The sequence below is a fragment of the Stenella coeruleoalba genome (genome assembly GCF_951394435.1).
Source record: "Stenella coeruleoalba genome assembly, chromosome: 14".
In the NCBI taxonomy this organism is placed as follows: domain Eukaryota; kingdom Metazoa; phylum Chordata; class Mammalia; order Artiodactyla; family Delphinidae; genus Stenella; species Stenella coeruleoalba.
In genome coordinates, this window is record NC_137160.1 from 26,570,915 (window position 1) to 26,590,878 (window position 19,964).

The 19,964-nt window shown below is 42.1% G+C and overlaps 1 protein-coding gene across 7 annotated transcripts in view; it reads right to left on the minus strand.

The window, feature by feature from the left end:
- Nucleotides 1–19,964, minus strand: part of KATNAL2 (katanin catalytic subunit A1 like 2) — a gene marked incomplete at its 5' end in the record, with an annotated part of 90,860 nt that continues 70,896 nt past the window's right edge. For 6 of the 7 annotated variants that reach the window (XM_079941830.1, XM_079941835.1, XM_079941831.1 and 3 more), the window contains 4 exons: nucleotides 1–1,079; nucleotides 1,593–1,695; nucleotides 2,493–2,655; nucleotides 18,028–18,138. In XM_079941830.1, coding sequence (XP_079797956.1) covers nucleotides 940–1,079; nucleotides 1,593–1,695; nucleotides 2,493–2,655; nucleotides 18,028–18,138 — 517 coding nt within the window. In that variant the 3' untranslated portion in view covers nucleotides 1–939. Of the gene's footprint in view, nucleotides 1,080–1,592; nucleotides 1,696–2,492; nucleotides 2,681–18,027; nucleotides 18,139–19,964 lie in introns of all 7 variants that reach the window. The other variant, XM_079941832.1, reaches the window with a different exon arrangement.

Genomic DNA, 19,964 nt, shown 5'->3' on the forward strand with positions numbered 1-19,964 from the left:
AGCAGATGAGATTCAGAATATTGTCAAGAGAAGCAGATGCTGCTTCTCTTCCTTGCTCCCACCCTTATCCACCCTTGAACTGTCAGCTGTCAGATGGTCTGTCAAGCTTAGCTTCTGATTGGCTCCCCAACTTAGAACCACCCTCTGCATCCCAACACAACTTTCCTTACCACATCTTTTTCGAAATGAAAATGCCAGGGCTTCCCTGGTGTCGCAGTGGTTGAGAATCTGCCAGCTAATGCAGGGGACACGGGTTCGAGCCCTGGTCTGGGAGGATCCCACATGCCACGGAGCAACTAGGCCCGTGAGCCACAACTACTGAGCCTACGCGTCTGGAGCCTGTGCTTCGCGACAAGAGAGGCCCCAATAGTAAGAGGCCCATGCACCGTGATGAAGAGTGGCCCCCGCTTGCCGCAACTGGAGAAAGCCCTCGCACAGAAACGAAGACCCAACACAGCCAAAAATTAATTAATTAATTAAGAAAAAAGGCTGCAATAGTAAGAGGCCCATGCACCACTATGAAGAGTGGCCTCCGCTTGCCACAACTAGAGAAAGCCCTCGCACAGAAATGAAGACCCAACACAGCAAAAATAATAAACTCCTACCCCCAACATCTTTAAAAAAAAAAATGAAAATGCCAGTTCACAAATGAGGAACACTACAAGAAATCATTCATCTAAATTTTATGGGATCTCGTGAGAAAAGTCTCCGTTGCAAGACCTCATAGCACACATACCTGTAATTGGAATCTTCAATATTTTGCTGACATCGACCATGAAAATATATATTTCCAAAATGGTACAGTTGTCCAAATTAATCCAGTCTTCAAGAATAATTTTCTGTTTTCTATTCCAAGCATAATATTCTTCTTTCACTTACACTAATTAATGAGGAGGCCTCTGTAGTTGTCTTTGTGGCCAAGTCAGGGTAAATGTGATTTCACACAGACTCGAATTCACTTTGCCAGGCTGAGTATCTCTGAGTCAGATTTTTTGCTGAAGGCTTGGTGTGGGCCAGCACATCCAAAAAGTCAGCAGTGGTCACTGTATCCAGCTGGATCCCAGGTAAACTGCTGCTCTCTAGATAAAAACACAAGAGGAACAGCACAACAGTCTACCTAATGGTGATCAGTGCTCTTGAAACATTAATAGACCTTCTTTCAAGACAATGCACAATGCAGCATTCTTAATGGTTAAGGCAGCAACAGGCAAGACTAAAGAGGGCTGGGGAAAAAAGTCTTTAATGTGCAACTCAGCCCCTGAAGCCCATACACAAAATGTGACTTAAATGTATCATTATAAAGTGTTATTTAATATTTATATAGTGCCACAAATGGATCCAGCCCAACATAGTGTGCCAGGGCAATAAAAGCCCGAGCCCTAAGGAGTTTATCATCCGGGGGCAAAGTTGATCCGAAACAGAACAGCAGAGGAGGAAGGAGTTGGGTGCAGAAGGAGGATTTTTGACCAAAGAATGAGTGCCAGTGTAACAAGCCACAGAGAACAGGGGCAAGGTGCCACCTGCTGGTGAAAGACCAATTTTTAAAAACAAATTTCTCTCCCAGAGCACCTTGGCTGTCATCCTCACCATACCTGACTGCTGATTTTCAAGGGCATTGAAGATCTTCCTCACAGGCCGCATGGCTGCTTCCCTGCAGACTAGCTTGATGTCCGAGCCCGAGTAGCCCTCCATCTCCTGAAACAGCCGCAAACCCAGCCATTAGGCAGCAGGCAGAATGCTGGTGGTGGTTACATTCTTACAGGCAGGACAGGGGGTCAGAGCCCCTGTTTGGATTCTGTATCCGTCACCCATGGACACTATATAAAGATTCCCAGATAAATAGTGTTTAGGGTGAGAGAGGCTGCTAATGTGTTTGGATAACCTAAGGATCTGGGCCACAAACAACTTCCTAACACCATCCAAACGTAGGTGGTGAGATGCTGGTGACGACTGGCCCACCCAAGCCAGCCTAATGGGGCCCTTGTGCCCAAATTCAAGGATGGCAAAATTTGGTAGACACTTCTGTTCTTGTAAATAGGATTATAACCTGCCTTTAAGGAACCTCAGAGAACATCACATTCAAGTGTCCTCTCAAGGAGGCAATGACACCAGTGGGCATGGGGGTAACATGCTTTTCCTTTTGTGAAAGACTTGCATTTAATCATCACAGCAATCCTCTATGGCCTGTTACCCATTTTACAGATGAAGAAGCTGAGGCTCAGAGAGGAAGTGACTTCCTTGATGGCACACAGTTAATAAGTGGCAGGGCCAGAATCTGACCGTAGGTCCTCTGAGTCTAAACCCTATTCCACTTTATCACATCTCTGCTTGAATGTTCCCGAGGGACAAAGAGCTTGGTCTTTCATGAAGGAAAGGCCCGTTGCACTTGTTGGGGCAGCTTGGATCTTTTCTAAGTGACTCGAGGCTCCGAACAGCTGAGAAGACGGTCACAGGGCGGCCCCTGGGCCTAGGCGCCTCCCCAGGCAGCTCACCCTGCTCAGCAGGCTGTAGTCCAGCTCCGCGCGCAGCTCCAGGGCACAGCTCCTGCTCACGGGCGGCAGCCAGTGGTGGATCATGGCCTGCCTGGCCTCCTGGCTTGGGAGGTCCACCAGAATCCTCTTCTCCAGGCGCCGCAACATGGCACAGTCTAGGTCCCTGAGTCACGTCCAAAACACAGGAACTGGTTAGAGCAGTAACTCACTTCTTAAGCAACAACTATATTTGAAGAACAAATTTAGCAGGAACCAATCCTGCATCTTAACTGTTACTCTACATCTAAGTCTGAGTGGGTAGGACCATTACTTCATGTTGTTTGGGAGAAACAAATGGTTAAAAAGAAGAAAAAAAGAAAGGAGAGATAGGGAGGGAGGGAGTAAGGAAGGAAAAAAAAGAGAAAGGAAATATACATCCCCCAGATACCTCATGTGAAGGAGGTAGTTTTAGGTGACTTAGTTTGAGGGGGAATAAATCCAGCTAACACCAACCAAACGTGAGCATTCCCACTGCAGTTGTAACATCAATTATTCAATCTGACCCTGCCAACGAGTACACTATTCCTGACATAACTTGGGCACTCTGGGAAGTACGCTAATTCTTCAAAAACTCTCATATATTCTGGAGTGAATGACTATCTCACTCCATTGCTCTGGTGAAGTAAAGTGCGAATGCTCCTTCCTGGGCACCCAGTGCAAATGTGGCCCTTTGAAACACTCATTCCTGGCCTCCCAAAACACTGTCAGGCCAGGTTTATGCACTTTGCATCTGCAAGCCATTTCCTTATATTTCTTAATATAAAAATTTCAAGCAAATAGGAAAGTAGAATAAAACAACAAATATCCACATACCTACCATCTTGATTCAACAACAGTTAACATTTTGCCGTATCTGCTTCATACGCATTTATCTATTCTTGTTAAATTATTTCAATGTAAATTACATCATGAAACCCCACCCCCCAACGCTTCAGTATGCATTTCCCAAAAAAGGGACATTTCCTTATATAATACCATTATGACACTAACAGAATTAACACAGATTGAATAATATGTCTAATGCCCATTCCATAGTAAAATCTCTCCCATCACCCCCAAAATATGTTTTACAGTTTTCCCAACCAACATTCAATCAAGGATTATGCACTACATATGATTATGTCTCTTAAATCTCTTGTAATCCAAAGCAGTCTCCTTGCCTTGGCCCCTTTTTGAATAGGTAAGGCTAGTTGTACGATGTCCCACATTCTGGATTCGTCTGATGTTTTCCTAATGGTATCAGGTAACTGGTTTCTGTATCCCCTGTCCTCCAAGATGGAAGTTAGACCTCAAAGCTTAATCAGAATCAGGATGAACATTTTTGGCAAGTATATTTCACAGATAATATGTTTTCGCATTCATTACATTGGAATCCAATGTTGGTGTGCCTCACTGCTAGTGATGGGATGTTTAATTACTGAGATCATCTGGTGACCACAGCTCTCTTCACTGGACGATCTCTCAGGCATCTCTTTGTAAGGAGTAAATATTCTACATACAGTACTTTAGCACCATGTGAACACCCCCTTCCCCATCCCTTTCAACTAGTGGTTTTAGCATCTGCTGATGATCTTTGAATCAACTGTTTCATGAGAGTGGTGCAAAATGGTGATTTAAAACTTTTTTCCATTCCAAATGATTATGTAGAATTATTATGTAAAGTAGAGCTTTCCCTCATTAACTGGGGCTCTTTGGTTACCTTGAGTTACCATTCCTATTAAAAACAGATCATTTTTGAGTGTGAGTTTGTGAACCCTTTTTACGTTAAAATTTCAAGCTCCTAGATGGGAGGGAAGTATCTCTTTGATTTTCTAGCACAGAAATGAGGAAATGCCTGTGTGTTGGTCTGGCTTAGCCGATAATAAAGAGTAACAATGAAAAGCATCATCACCGGATTTTCTCACTCATAAAGATACCAAGAATTTCCAAAGCACCCTCGCTTTTTTCTTATTCTGAATCTATGTCATGATATTTCCTTTTAGATCGAAAACATGAAAATACCCTTCCAGGGAGCATATCTGAATCCTAAACTGGAGCAACCAGGTTTCTTAAAAGATTGTGTCTTTTCTTTACCTATTATTCCTCCCGTCCTGAGCTGAGAATCCACTCCAGGGCTGCTTTCCCGGCAATAAAAAGTACCTATTTCTTTTTTGTATTTGCTTTGTTCTTATCAGCTTCACCCTGTTGAAATTCATCTCAGCAGAGAAAGCCACCTGCACAACCACGCCCCCTCTCAGGGCCAACATTTATATTCCAGACACAGGGTTGAGGGAACTTTGCAGAGCTCTAGGAAATTATTTTTTACGTTTGAAATATTAATAAAAGCTAGTGCTTAAATAGCACTCACCAGGTGGCAGGTACTGTCTCAAGCATTTTTCAGATATTAATTAATTCTCAGAACCTACCTATGAGGTAGGTAATATCTTTGTTTAAGATGAGGAAACTGAGGCATAGAGGTCGAGTAGCTTGCCTGAAGTCAAGGCTAGTGAATGGCGGCCCTGAACTTGAACCCGAACAGTGAGACTCTGGAGACTGTGCCTCAGTAACTGGCCTGATACTAGCACAGTAACAGCAGGGAGACCCCAAGTCACATCACGGTGAAATCTCAGAACCCTGAGAACGAACAAAGGATCATAAAAGCTTCCAGAGAGGAAAAACAGGTTGCATCAATGAATGGAGAATAAGATTTCTCATCATCAATGTGAGATATTAAAAGAAAATAGAGCAATGCCTTCAAAATTCTGAGGAAAAATAATTTTTTATAACTTTACTTTTGGCTGCATTGGGTCTCTGTTGCTGCGCGTGGGCTTTCTCTAGTTGCGGCGAGCAGGGGCTACTCTTCATTGCAGTGTGCAGGCTTCTTATTGCAGTGGCTTCTCTTGTTGCAAAGCACGGGCTCTGAGCACGCGGGCTTCAGCAGTTGTGGCACGTGGGCTCAGTAGTTGCAGTGTGCAGGTTCTAGGGCACGCAGGCTTCAGTAGTTGTGACATGCAGGCTCAGTAGTTGTGGCTCGTGGGCTCTAGAGCGCAGGCTCAGTAGTTGTGGCGCACGGGCTTAGTTGCTCCGTGGCACGTGGGATCTTCCTGGACCAGGGATCGAACCTGTGTCCCCTGCATTGGCAGGTGCATTCTTAAGCACTGTGCCACCAGGGAAGTCCAGGAAAAATAATTTCCAGTGTAGAAATCTGTATCTTGAGCAAACCATCAATTAAGTGGGAGGATAGAATAAAGACATTTTCAATATGCAGAGCCTAAAAAATATTACCTCCCATGTACCCTTTATCGGGAAAGTACTGGAGGACCAAAGGGAGGGAGAAACCAAACCAAAGGGCCACATGGGCTCCAAGAAACGGAGGGTCTGACACAGAGAGAGAAGGAAACCTCCAGGATGATGCAGGGGGTGCCTAGGGTGCAGAGGACAATCCGCTCATTTTGGAGAAGGAGAGAAGGCTCTGGAAGATGTGCCTCCAAGAAGATAAACTTGACTGAATACCTGGTATGTCTGAGTAAATCCAGAGCTGTTTTAGACAGTTAGCAGAGAGATGGGCCTCGATTAGTGGCAGGAGGAGGTGAGTGAGGGGGCACGAAAGGAGGGGGGTCAGGGAGATATAGAGAAGAGACACCATTAGACTCACATTTAGGAATTCGGTCCAGCAACATTGCCCACCCGCCAAGTGTATTGTCACTGCTGAGTCTCCGATACACAGAAGTGAATATGACAAACTCCTTACTTCAATGTAAATAATAGGCAATAACTGGGAGGTTTGGGCCTTGGACTGCAGGAATGTTGGTCCTGTAAACTTTAAAAATGAAATAAGACTTGGGAACCTGAAGCTAAAACCAGGAAGGAAGAGAGAATAAGCTGGGGAAATGGCAGTGCTGGGTTGATGAGCAGTTGCCGTATTTCCCCCAAGGCCTTTCCTTGGACCAGCTGCCCCTCCTGAAAGGGCAGGGGCTGCAGAAGGAAGGCTCTTTGGTGGGAGCACCTCTGGTCTCTTCATCCCAGCCAGGGGGACTGCTTATTGAAAGGAAGACCAGATCCCCAAATGCCCTAGGAAAATGCAGGCAGGCAGAGGGAGGTGGGAAAACAATCCCTCACTATAAATGACTGTATTGATCAGCTAATGCCCTAAAGCAAGAGATTTACCTCAAAACTGCTTGTAGGCACAAAATAAGTGCAACTCTCTGACAGCCAGGCCTGATTAATGCACTTTTAATGACATCAATAATTATAATCATACAAGGGAGGAAACAAAGGACAAATGGAATTTACCCAGAAATCATTCTTTATGCCAATATATTTATGTGAAAAAATTTAACCTGCGGCAACCAGAAAACACTCCCTTTAGCTGCTACATTTTGATTTTCACACCCAAGTTATTCTGTTCTCACATCTCCTTCATCTTGGTCATTTGGTACTTCCATCACCTCGAAGGTCAAAAGCAACCAGCAAGAGTGACTGTGACACAGTGACGGCTCACAGACATCACAGCCTGGCCACTGGACCGGTGCCCGCTGCTATATACAAGGTGGCAGCGCCCACTGGTCACCTAGACAGCTTGCATGGGCCACGCGGCCTTGCACCTGAGCACCTGGGCTCCCACGCCAAATCTTCGGGGCCCTTCCTCAGCCCCTGGCCTGTCTCCTCTGTTAAACCATGTTGTTCCTGGGATAATGATCATTCCAAATTTTACAGAATTTGGAAATCAAACATAATTCTAGTGTGTTCATTCCATAGTGAAAACATTAAGTTCAAATCATCTCAGTGTGACAAGAGAAAAGGATCCTTCAGTTTTGTAGGCAAAGTCTTTGCAGTATGTCCCTAACCAACGTGAAGTCAGAGATCGTGGCAATCTTTGAAAAGCAGATTCAGGAATTGTATTCTTTGGTAGATGACAGGGAGTCAATGAATAAAGCACTGAAGTTTACTTTGTCTCCTGCACTGAGCTCTGTGTAAGTTGACTCCTACCTACACTTCCCACTTGGGCCAAACTGCTCTGTCGGCCGTTATCTGAATCTACATTTTGCCATCCTAGTTGAGCATGTACTCAGGTCATTTTCTTTACTTGGAACTTCCAGTTGGTCTACCAAGAGCCAGGTCCTTTTCACAGGTCCAGTGCAAGTGCTCTCTACCCCCTTTTCTTCTAAATATCTTTAATCAGAAATGGCCTCTTCCCGATATAATTTTATTCTACTTATTGTCTGTACCAGCCACGTGGCTGGCTGTATCCTCACTTCTTAGTGATTTGCGTTTATATCTCATCCATTGTCCCATCAGATAGCCAGCCTCTAGAGGCCAAGGATCATGGACCATATATCTTGGGTTCCCCCTCCTTCCATCATGCAGAATACTCACAGTAGATACTCAATAGATACTACTTGAGTGAATGAATAAACTTTCAGTTCAGGGCTACTGGCTTCATGTAAGTGATCTGCTTCCTTAAAGCCCAGTCTTTATTTACGAAGGTAAATCTGCTTTGTTGAAAATTAGCATTTTATAAGCATCATTAGTTCGAATTAACAGAGAAAACAAGCATCAACTTAGGAATAAAGCATTCTATTTTCATCTTTAGTTAAAAAAAAAAAACAACATGGAAATGATGATTCAGCTCACTTGGCTGGGCAGTGCTTTTGAAGATGAGGTGAAAGATGTAGTTTCCATAGGGGGCCTCTCATCTCCAGAGACTGCACTTCTCATTCTGAAGAGTGAGCTCACAAGCAAGAGACAAGGGGATCCAACAGGAGAGCCATCAGTTCAGTCTATGTCCTACTGATGTTAGGGTAAGAGCATCACATATTTATAATAAAGAATGACAATTACTTCGAGTTACTAGAATACCAACAAGGAGATATATTCCTATTACTCTTGCCAGAAAATGTATGACCAATAATTGAGAGAAGAAATGGGAATCTTCTTTTTCCAGCAAAATGATGAACTAGATATTCAGAAATCTCTTGTTATAAAGCCACTTTAAAAGCTCGGTGAATTATAGGAAGGAATCACTTTTGGTATACACAACAAATGAGTCCACAGGAAGCAGCAAAATTCTCAAGCCCTAAAAATGAAGAGGAAGCCAAACATCAAGACTGGGCAGCTGAAATTGAAGCTGTGGCTGAGTGTCTGCCTCTTAGTTACAAAAAAAAGTTTGGATTTTAAAGTCTACCTGTGGCACAGCATAGAAGGCCTTGGGCCCATTCAAGATGGTAGGTAGAAACAAGGCCCATCACGTAAAACAAAAAACCAGGTGGCACATCCTCTATGAAAGGATGGGTTAGAAAAATATCCCCACTAGCAATGGAAAGAACCAAGGGAATCTGTCTTATACTTTGGGGTGGGAAAAAGTCTTCACTGATAATTCAGAATCCGACCTACCCTCACTGGCATGGATGAAGAAACCCTATGCTAAGAAATTAGCTTACAGTTGTCCAAAGCCTGTCAGACATAAATTTTCTGTGAAAGGACACGTGTAAGACTCTCACAGATAGAGTTCCCCTCACTAAATGTAAGCTCACCATCCCAAATTCTGAAACATATAACGAACCACCAAGAATGAGAGTCTGAAGAAGAAACTAAGAACAGAATTAAACTCCACTGATACAGACGATAAAATAATTGTGTTTAAGATGTATAAAATGATAAAAGAGGGAATCAAAAATAAGAGAGAGACTCGCTTCTGGCCAAGATGGAGTAGCCCATCCTTCTCTAGTCCACACACTACTACTAAAATTCATTGCATGTAATACAGCTTCTAAACATAGGAAGACGCTGGAAAGAAGGAGGACGAGGGGCTAGGGAGCGGGGGACATGAGGAACGGCAGGGCAGTGTTCTCAGGTTTCTGTTTTGCCTCCCTCAGACCTCCCACACGGGGCGCTGGAGAAGCCCACTGACAAACTGCTAACAGGCACAGACAGAAGCCTCAAGGAAAGCTCATTCTCTCTAACAAACGGCTGGGAAGAGCAGGTCCACCAGGACACAAAGCCTTTTTGATAATACCTGCCCTACCCCAGCTAAACGTCAGAGGGAAAACTGCCCCCCACAGAGTGTCTGTGCTGGGAGTCGTGGTGGAAGGAGCTTGGTCCAATGCGCTGGTGCCATATTAAAACCCTCAAGAAAAAGAAAAGTCAAATAAATTAAGGCCCACCCATACGTGGGATTCTATATGGAATTAGGTAGATTTTCAAAGTTGTCCACAATGTATTAAGTGAAAGAAAAAAACAGGCCATAGAACAAAATAATACGTATCCATGTTCACATTTCTGTTTGTGTGTGTGGGGCGTGGGGTGGTGTCTGTGTGTACAGTTATAGGGGACTGTGCACTTTCAAGCAACCCCAAAGCATATAAAATATGACTTTTATAATGAACATGTATTATTTTTCTAAATAGCCAAAATGGTGAAAATGATTTCCCTCTTGGGGAAAAAAATTACCACAGAAGGATACAAAGGCAACAAATGAGAGCAAATAACCAAGCCATCTTCACCATCAGGGTGTATACAGAGATGATGATACTTACGTCACAGTGGTGAAACTATGAGTAGTTTTTCCCTGATTCTCAAATTTTCTGTAAAATGGTTATGTTAATTTTATACTTTTTAAAATTTGGTTTTAGAATTACAGTTCACATGTCAACCTGCACCCTGTTAAGATAAAGTAATGCCACAGCAGGCCAGGCTGCACTCAATTCATGTCTGATGAAACCAAAAAACTGAGAAGGTGTGAATGGCGCAAGGGCAAGGTTACTCCTAGTAACCTCCTGCCCAGTCAGTCCTGGGCCTGCCCCGCTGCACCTACCAAATCCTGCACCACACACTTTTTTCCTGGTTGTGTCAGAATCACCCATCAACCACATATGGAGGGTCATGAACTTGGTATCATTGCACAGGTTAGTGAAGCTTTGTATGGAGAGAAGCAATTTCAAGCAAAGCAATTTGACCACTGGTAGGCACGGACATACTATTGCTAAAAAACAAAATTCAAATGAGTAAATTTAAAGATCTAATTGGCTTTGTTCAACGATTCAGGAATCCAGGAGCATCCCATCTAGCAAATAGAAAGGAGCTCTGAAGACACGTACAAAATGGAAAATGTTTTATGGGCAGAAGGAGATGCAACAAGAAAGTTATGAGCAAAGAGTGGATTGTTTTGGGTAAGGTCACCTTCTTTTGGGGAACAGCAGAGTCTATCCAGTGGATTACCTCACTAGTACTGACCAGGTAATTCCAGACTGACTGGTTAAGATTACATTCCTGGGAGAGGCTGAAACTGCTATTAGGTTAAGTATTGAGTCTCAGTTTGATGATGTGGGCTTAGAACAAGTGACTTCATTTGGGGCCTGTTGTCCCTTTTTTAAAATGATAAAAGATTTTAAAAACCTGAAAGCATGATTGAATGCTATTGCAATGAAAGATGCAACTATCAGATCAGAGTGAGTTAATGCAAACCACTGTTTCCTGAAAGGTTTTCAAATAGAACATTGGTCTTATGAGATGCTCCTTAAGGAAGGGATTCTGGGGTCAAATAAATATGGAATGTACTGCTTTCTCATAGCTTTTCTTGGAGAGTCACAACACACAATAGCATCTTAAAGGCACTGCGAACTCCTGCCAGGGTGGAAATCAGTTGAACTGTAACTCAGTATCTCTGAGTTAAATTAGATCCCACTAGATCCCATTTTTGGATAAAGACCTGTGGGGAACCATTCTTGGAGAAATGTTGATCTAGAGGGTAATGATAGTCAAGGCACGAGGCCAAAAGGTAGGACCTCAGAGAGCACAGCTTCTCCCTAGAGCCCAGGAGACACATGGAGCTACTGCGGAAAAACCCAGGGTTATGTCTGCTGACCCCTTCAATCACATGTATACACGTCTATAGGAATCTCATGCCAGACAGGAGAGAGCCCATATGGGAAGAAGTCAGTTTACATGGGTACATTCTTCCACATTCCCAGTGCCAGAAGCTCTAGGATCTTATGCTTTCTTTACATATTAAGATTTTTTTTTTTTTAAATCCAGACTGTGGTCATACTAGGTGGATGATTTTTAAAAGGGATAGTGAAATGTCTAGCCCTTTTGCAAATAACAAGGAAAAGATGAGTTTCAACACGCTTCACACATACAATTTTTATACCTTCTTTGTACAAACTATCATCAAGTTTAGTAGACATCTAAAGATGGCATTTGCCTTAATAGCCCTGTTCAGTATTTTGTTTCCCTCTGTACTCCTAGGCCTGAGTTTGTGAATACTCAACAATACTAACTGTGCTTGTTAAACATTTCTTCCATGGCTATTACTTTAAGTGGTAATATTAAATATGCAACATTCGTTATTCTTCTCATTGCTAATTTACACATCAAATGACACAGATGAGCTGTTATTTCTTGCTTCCTTCTTGTCCTTTCTGTGATGCTATAGATCAAGGAAAGAGGTCCTCAGAGGAGAAGCACTGAATAAATCAAGATGCTGCACGCCACCTCACTGCTGAGAAGGGAGAAAATGACTAGCCCTTTGAGACAGAACAGATTTGTCTAGGGAAAGTGATAAGTTAACAAGCAATAGGTGATAGCCTAATGCCTTGGAAGATGCTGTAGATAAGAAATACCACTAACCAACCATAAAGAATTTCTTTGGGGATTTTACGACTGGATTTTTACATAGTTTGGTATAATTTAGTTATTTCCCCAACAAGCATAGATTGCTTGAATCAGATAAGTTTATTCCCTCATCTAAGACCCTGAAGCCAAAATAAAAGTCTGTCCCAATACTCTTTTTTTTTTTTTTGGTCCCAATACTCTTGATAAAAATATACTATTTCCTAATTTAAGGACTTGGACAGTATGTAGCAAAATACTTAAAAATAAAAACTATGCCCTTTCATACAGCAATCCTACTTCCAGAAATCTGTACTCAAGAAATAACTAATTGTTGGTCAAAGATTTTTATTCAAGGAAGTTCATTTCAGTGTTATTTATAATAGAGAAAGTTGGGAGCATCATTTATGTTCAACAGGAAAGGAATGATTAACTAAATTGTGGTATATTCACATGTGGGAATTTTGGGCAGCCATTACAAAATCCAATTTTCAAGGATTATTTAATGACGTTGGAAATGTTCTTACTATAATGTTAAGTAATGAAAGCAGGACCCTGGTGGGAATACAAAATGTACAACCTCTATGGAGGGAAATTTGGCAAATCTCTACTATAATTTCATGCACATTAACCCTTTGACCCAGCAACTCTACTTCCAGGAACCTTCCCCAAAGATACACTGGCAAACACGCAAAGTGATACATGCACACCATTACTCACTGCAACATTACTTATAAGAGCAAAAGAGTAGCAACAGCCCAAATGCCCATCAGTAGGTGACTGGGGTAGATTATCATATGAACAAGATGGAATACTCGCAGCTACAAAGGGAAGGAGGGAGAACTTTCTGTACTTATTTGGAAAGATCTCCAGAACATTTTGTTATGGAAAAAATAAAAATACAGAACAATTTCTATAATATGCCGCTTTTTGTGTAAGTAAACCAAGTTCAGTTATTTTATGGAGTTCTTAAAAAAAACTTGACAGTTTATTTGTGGAGGATGTGACAGTCTGTCTCTAAATAATGTCTTTCTAAATAATGTCTGTCATTCCTTCCATTAGTCCAGTGAGCCTCAGCCGGGGGTAATTTTGCCCCCCTCCCTGGGGAACATGTGGCAATGTCTGGAGACCTATTTGGCGGTCACAACGGGGGGTGATGCTACCAGCATCTAGTGGGGAGAGACCAAGGATGCTGCTCAGCATGGTACAGCGCACAGGAGGCCCCACAGCAAAGAATTCTCTGGCCCCAAATGTCAAGAGTGCTGAAGATGAAAAATCCAGAATTAGCTCTTCCATCTTAGTTATGCCATGTCTGTACCATTTTCTTCATCAAAATGTTACTGTTATGATAGGTTTGGTATTATTACTGAAAATTCTGTTATAGTCACAAATATAAAATATATCTACATATTAGGATAAAGTGAATAACAATTATATTAATGTTGTTAAGAACTAAAATGTTCACAATTAGAGAAAAGACACAAATATAAAATCAAATAATTTAAAAACCTTGTAATCTTAAATTTGAGTGGTAAATATTAGTATGAACTCATCATTTGCCTCTTTTTAAAACTAGGTATGTATTTCCTAGCTCTGCCCAATCAAAAGGCCAGGAAGCAATGATAATCCAGTAGCAAGGAACACCCATAACTGTGAGACTGTGATCTCTAAATATATTTCCCATTAAAGGGAACCAGGGCTCTGTGAATCAATGGCTGATTCCAGGTCTGGAGCAGAATATCAAATTGAGCCTGGGTCACCTTGTGCAAATGACAAAGAAGCTTGGCCCTGCCACACCTAACAGAAGGGGAAGCTAAGAAATAGAATCCAAAAGTTGGGGTTCTGTTATGAAAGTAGAAGGATGAAGTAAATATTGGGAGGCAGGGGCTTCCCTGGTGGCGCAGTGGTTGAGAGACCGCCTACCGATGCAGGGGACATGGGTTCGTGCCCCGGTCCGGGAAGATCCCACATGCTGCGGAGCGGCTGGGCCCGTGAGCCATGGCCGCTGAGCCTGCGTGTCCGGAGCCTGTGCTCCGCAATGGGAGAGGCCACAACAGTGAGAGACCCGCATACCGCAAAAAAAAAAAAAAAAAAATATTGGGAGGCAGTTATCAATCTCTGCCACAGCAGCATGGGGGCTGACAATCAGTCTCTGATCTGCCCTGTCCAGTAGAGTAGCTGCCGACCACATGTGGCTACTGGGCACCTGAAGCAAGGCTAGTCCAAACTGAAGCATGCCCTAAGTATAAAGTGTACACTGGATTTCAAAGATTTAGTATGAAAAAAAGAATGTAAATATCACAATAATTTTTATATTGATTATATATGGAAATGATAGTATTTTAGATATATTGGGTTAAATAAAATATGTTATCAAAATTGCATATTATCTGTTTCTTTTGATAATTTTTAATGTGGCTACTAGACATTTTTTAAGTATGTGTGCCTCACATTATATTTCTATTAGACAGCGCTGCTCTAGAAAAACCAGTTACAGGGTCTTCTGAAAGGCTCGGAGCTTGGGAAATGGGACAGACATGGGAAGTTTAGCAAAGGCATGGAGAAAGAGGAACAAAAAATTCAGAGAGGGAGGGAGGGAGGGAGGGAAGACAGACTAGTGGCCACAGAACAGAAGAAAATATCTACAAATCTGATAGAGGACGAAACAAATCTTATCACTCAATAATTTAAAAACGGACAAAGGATTTGAAAAGACATTTCACCAAAGAAGATATGCAATTGGCCAATAAGTACACGAAAAGATGCTCAATATCACTAGTCATCATGGAAATGCAAATCAAAGAGAGGAGGTACCACTGCTCATCCACTAGGATGACTATAATCAAAACGACAGAGAATATCAAGTGTTGATGAGGATGTGACGGAACTGGAACTTTCATCCATGGCTAGTAAGAATGTAAAATGGTGCAGCCACTTTGGAAAACAGATTGGTCGCTCCTCAATTAAACATAGAGTTACCATAATAATTGCACTCAGAGGTATAAAAATAGGCAAATCTATAGAAACAGAAAATAGATTAGTGGTTGCTTAGTGCTGGGGGTGGGAGATGGGGATGACTGCTAATGGGTACAGGGTGTCTTTTCAGGGTAAAGAAAAATATTCTAAAATTGATTGTAGTGACGATTGTATAATCATATAAATATAGCTAAAACCATGAATTGTACACATTAAATGGTGAATTGTATGGTATGTGAGCGATATCTCAATAAAGCTGTAAAAAAAAACTAATGATGTTATACCAAACAAGTCATGAGATCATAGTGAGAGAGAGAGAGAGAAAGAGAGAGAGAAAGAGAGAGGGAGGGAGGGAGGGAGGGAGACTGACTCATTGGTTACCACTGGAGGTTGCTAGGGCACAACTCATGACTCTAAAAATCAAAGAGAAAGAATTCTGATTTTCAAGTATGAACTACATTTCAGGGTAACCAAATAACCCTATTGGATGGGGCAAAGTTCTACGGTAGAGAATAATTCCAGCTATCAATCAGAAGGAATGATAGAATCACACCTCTAGTGAAATAAATGATTCAGGCAAAGATCATCAATGGATGCTACAACCATTGACGGGAACTATAGAGCAGAGGAACCTGGCTGACACACCTGAACCCACTGATCAATCTTGGTACCACCACAGGTGGGACAACAGGGCACTACATACTTCTGCATGTGATGCAATGTGATGTACTCAGCATCATGTATGAAGTATGTCGCAAAAAATTATATTAATCCTGAATCGAATCTAATCAATCTAACTTTTAGTCTAGAGTAATTATAAGGGCAAGAAGAACTAGCTAAGTATTACCATGAGCATACAGTGAGCCACATCCAGAAAGTTTAGACTCTGCAGGACAACCTCCCTAGCAATCAAGTCAATAGCAAGTGGGGGAAAAAAAGAGGGAGTCTGTTCTGGATTAAAAGATACTTAAGAGAACAACTAATTACAAAATGCAAATCTTGTTTGGTTACCAGTTCAGTAAACCAACTGTAAAAAGACATTTTTGGAACAATATGGGAAATCTGAATATAAACTGGGTATTAGAGGATACTAAGCAATTACTGTTAATTTTGTTGGGGTTGATAATGACACTGTGATAATGTAAGAAAATGTCCTTATTTTTTTTAAAGATGTATGCTGAAGTATATATATGTGAGAAATAACATAAGAATCTAGGATACAGTTTAAAATGTTGCGGCAAAACGAGAGGAGGCAGCAATAGATTAAATCAATTGGGCAAGATGCTAGTTATGGAAACTAGAAAATGGTGGGTTCATTGTGCTCTTTTCTCTTTAGTGTTTGTCTAGAATTTTTCATCATAAAAAGTTTTTTTTTCAACCCAGCGACATTCAAGAATGGGTAGGACTTACCGGTTCCCAGATATGCTGAAAGGATGCAATCTGTGATGTCAAGGAATCCAAGCTCAAAAGCACATATGTATTTGCCATTTGACATGAGGAGAGGCAATTCTTTCAGAAAAACCCTTCTAGGCGTCTTTATTTTTGATTGCTTACTAGCTTTTTGTTTTTCCTCTCTGAACCATTTTATGTGAGGTTTCCCAACAACTGATCACCTCAGGGAAACTGCGGCAGCACTATAACCTCCTCAGCTAAGCCCAGGTTTCGCTGGGAGGTAAGGGCTCTCTATTCCTCCCTGCGGGGCACAGCCCTTCCCGGAGCCGTGCACGAAGCTGTCCAGTTTTCACCCACCCTCCTCAGCTGACTCTCACGGTCCCCCTGGGTCATAAGTAAAGAGGTTATGATCAACCCTCTTTCAAACAGGTGAAGGAATGGAGATTCTTTCTCTAAAGGACTTCACCGCCACATTTAAATGATGGTTCTCTGTGTGGATTCAACTTTAACATTGTGTGTAAACACCTCTCTCTTCACAATGTAAAATGCTGATCACCTTAGCACATTAGAAAAGTCTTATAAATTTGAGAAGAGTTGAAGCTGGGCTGAAATTATGAATATAGTTAAAATAACAGATTACACATGAACATCATCACCTCTTGCCAGTGACGACTTCTCTGGGAGCCTAGATGATCAGCATGCACGGCAGAAGGGTGTCTCTTTTCACCTTGGAATGTAGAAACAGAAATGGACGAGGTAGGGGGAAGGGGAAGAGTGTCACGAGTCCCAGCTCTGCCGCACATAGGATGTTGACTTTGGGTGGACTGACCTCCCTTGACCTTGGTACCCACTCTGCAAATGGCAAGAGCAGCATTTCCTTATCTGGCTCCTGTCTTATCTGCAGCTCAAAAGAAACAAGGTATGTGAAAATATTCTTGTAACTATAAAGGGATTATAATTATTTTTTAAAATATTCTCTCCAAGTAGATATTATTTTTCTCTAGTCAACATCTCTTATTTCCCAATTCTGCTTCTAGAATTGGTCTTAAACTACTCTGGGATACAGTCTGAATAACAGACTCTGAGAGTAGATTATATTTTCAATTAGACATTATTTAGCTTCCTATTTACTGCGCAACATTAAGGTAAAGATTTTCCTCCCAACTTAAAGTTTAATTTTAACATGTTAAAATCCAAACATGTTATTTCTGGAATATTCTTTGAGTCCTGCAGATTTTAGCATTTTACAGTTCTCTGCCAAACCCCTGCTTAAACACATTTAATAATTTGGCTTTAAACTCAGAGTCTCCATTTTAAATATTGTCAGTGGTAGCCCTGACCTATGTTCCTTCTGTTCAGGCAGATTCTTTCACGGTACAAGTAGCAAGGATTGAGGACTTGACCAGGAAAGCCTTCAGCTTCATCTTCCAGGGCTGGAACCAAACAAGAGGACTTTCCCTGAAGTGCTCAGTATAATATCTTCATCTGTACTCAGTGGCTCATGAAAATGCATTCAGAATGTACTCTCTAGATCTCTTACCATGGCAGGTTGGAGGCTGCTAAGACAAACACGAGATCCTCGGAGCGGGCCAGCCCATCCATCTGCACCAGTAACTCAGTCTTCATCCGCAGGCTTCCTTCGTGCTCTCCCCTAGAGGAAGACGAGAAGGTGAGATGCTCCCAAGAGGCAGAGTCTTTGCTTTCATGACCAGAGTGACACTCATAGCAAGGACTCAGTGACGGCAGACCGGGTTCCCTTCTGACAACTAACCCCTTCCCTGCCGCATTCTCAGGAGCTACTCATCCCAGGGTTGGAGAAAAGAAGCAATTGGTACTACTTTCAAACAGTAACAGAAAAGAAGTAAATGAATATAATGATGATATTGAAAAGAAAAACAAAGGTTGACAACGAACCAGAAAATAACTGAAGGGGAGACAGTGGCACTAGTAGATTAAAAAAGGCAGCCCCACTGTGTCGACCTGCCGTATCATTTACCCTTTTAAAAAATGGCTTCATTGAGAATAATCCTTTTCATTTATATAGCAGGCATGAAAGTACTTTACACACACTATTTCTTTTAGTATAATGTATGGACATAAACTGTCCAAGAAGAGATGAACCACACACAATATTTCATTCTCTTCTAATAAGAGACAAGATAATGACACAGAAACTAGGCTTTCCTTGCACAGCAGAATAGAGGCAGTTTTCTGTGCAAATTCATCCTCTGATTTTCCCACCACCCTCACTGCTGAGACCCTCCAGCCAAGAAAGAGGTCACTACACCATAGGACGTGCACAATCAAAACTGGCTCAAAGTCCTGACCAGCTCCAGCAGGCTCTCATGTAGATCAAGTTAAAAGGAAAAAAAAGTGCCTTTCTAGCACAACACAACATTCAGTTTCTCATCTCTGCCTGTATATGGTGGCAGCCCAAATTAGGCTTATGGGTTTTTTAAGAACTGTGCCCCTTTCTATCTAAGAGGAAATATAAATATCGTTATATATTTATCTAGCATTTACACATAATTACTATTCTTTTAACATAACATGACCCCCAAAGTCTTCAGACCACCTGCCCTTATTCCTTTATCCTTTGAAGACTCTCGTTTTAGTGTTTAACTTCCAGACAAGGAAACTGACACACTCAAGGCTGGTAGATGAAGTTTCCAAAGTAGCTCAATCAAAGCTGTGGAGGGCCCTGGGGATGGAGATGGGCAGAGTGCATGTAAGGGCGAGTGTCACTGCAGTAAGGCAGGCCAGGAGCACAGGGCATTGCAGAGGAAGTGACCACTAGGGCGGCCTGGTGGGCTCCCAGCCAGGCCCCCAGGCAGCTGCCTGTTCCCGCCAGGCCCCCTTTGGAGAGGCAGATCACCTAGCCTGGGGCTGACTAGCACCCATGAAGCCATAGAAACAGTTGCATTTCAATCAACGACATGAATCCCATGCATCTTGGATGCATCTTGATGGTTGTTTTTCTCTGCTGGGAAAATGGTTTTTAATAAGTAAAATTTCATAAATTATATTCTAGTTATACTTCCAACAAGATAATTGTTTACTTTTTATTAATATTAGTTCTGCCTTGATGATAGACCATTAGAAGCCATCAATAAATGCAGCTGTGTTGAGTTTTCCCTGAGAGCTGTTTTTTCAAGCCAGGGATACCAAGTTTAGTAAAAAGTTTCAAAGAAAAACACCTCTGATGAAGACAGAAAGGTGTTCTTAAAACACACACACACACACACACACACACACACAACCTCATTACAGTCTGAGATGTGTTCTGCCTGCTGCAGACATTAGTGGACACTTAATCTTTAGAGATAACATATGTGACATATTTAAAATCGGTCCGGCTGAGCCACAGTCTGGTGTCACAGAGAAGTGGCGGCTTCCCTGGCCTCACACGCCTTGTCCAGGGCTGCCTCTCAGGGCTTAGCCCTTGGTAGCCCCGTTCCCCCCAGGCAGCCCCTCTGG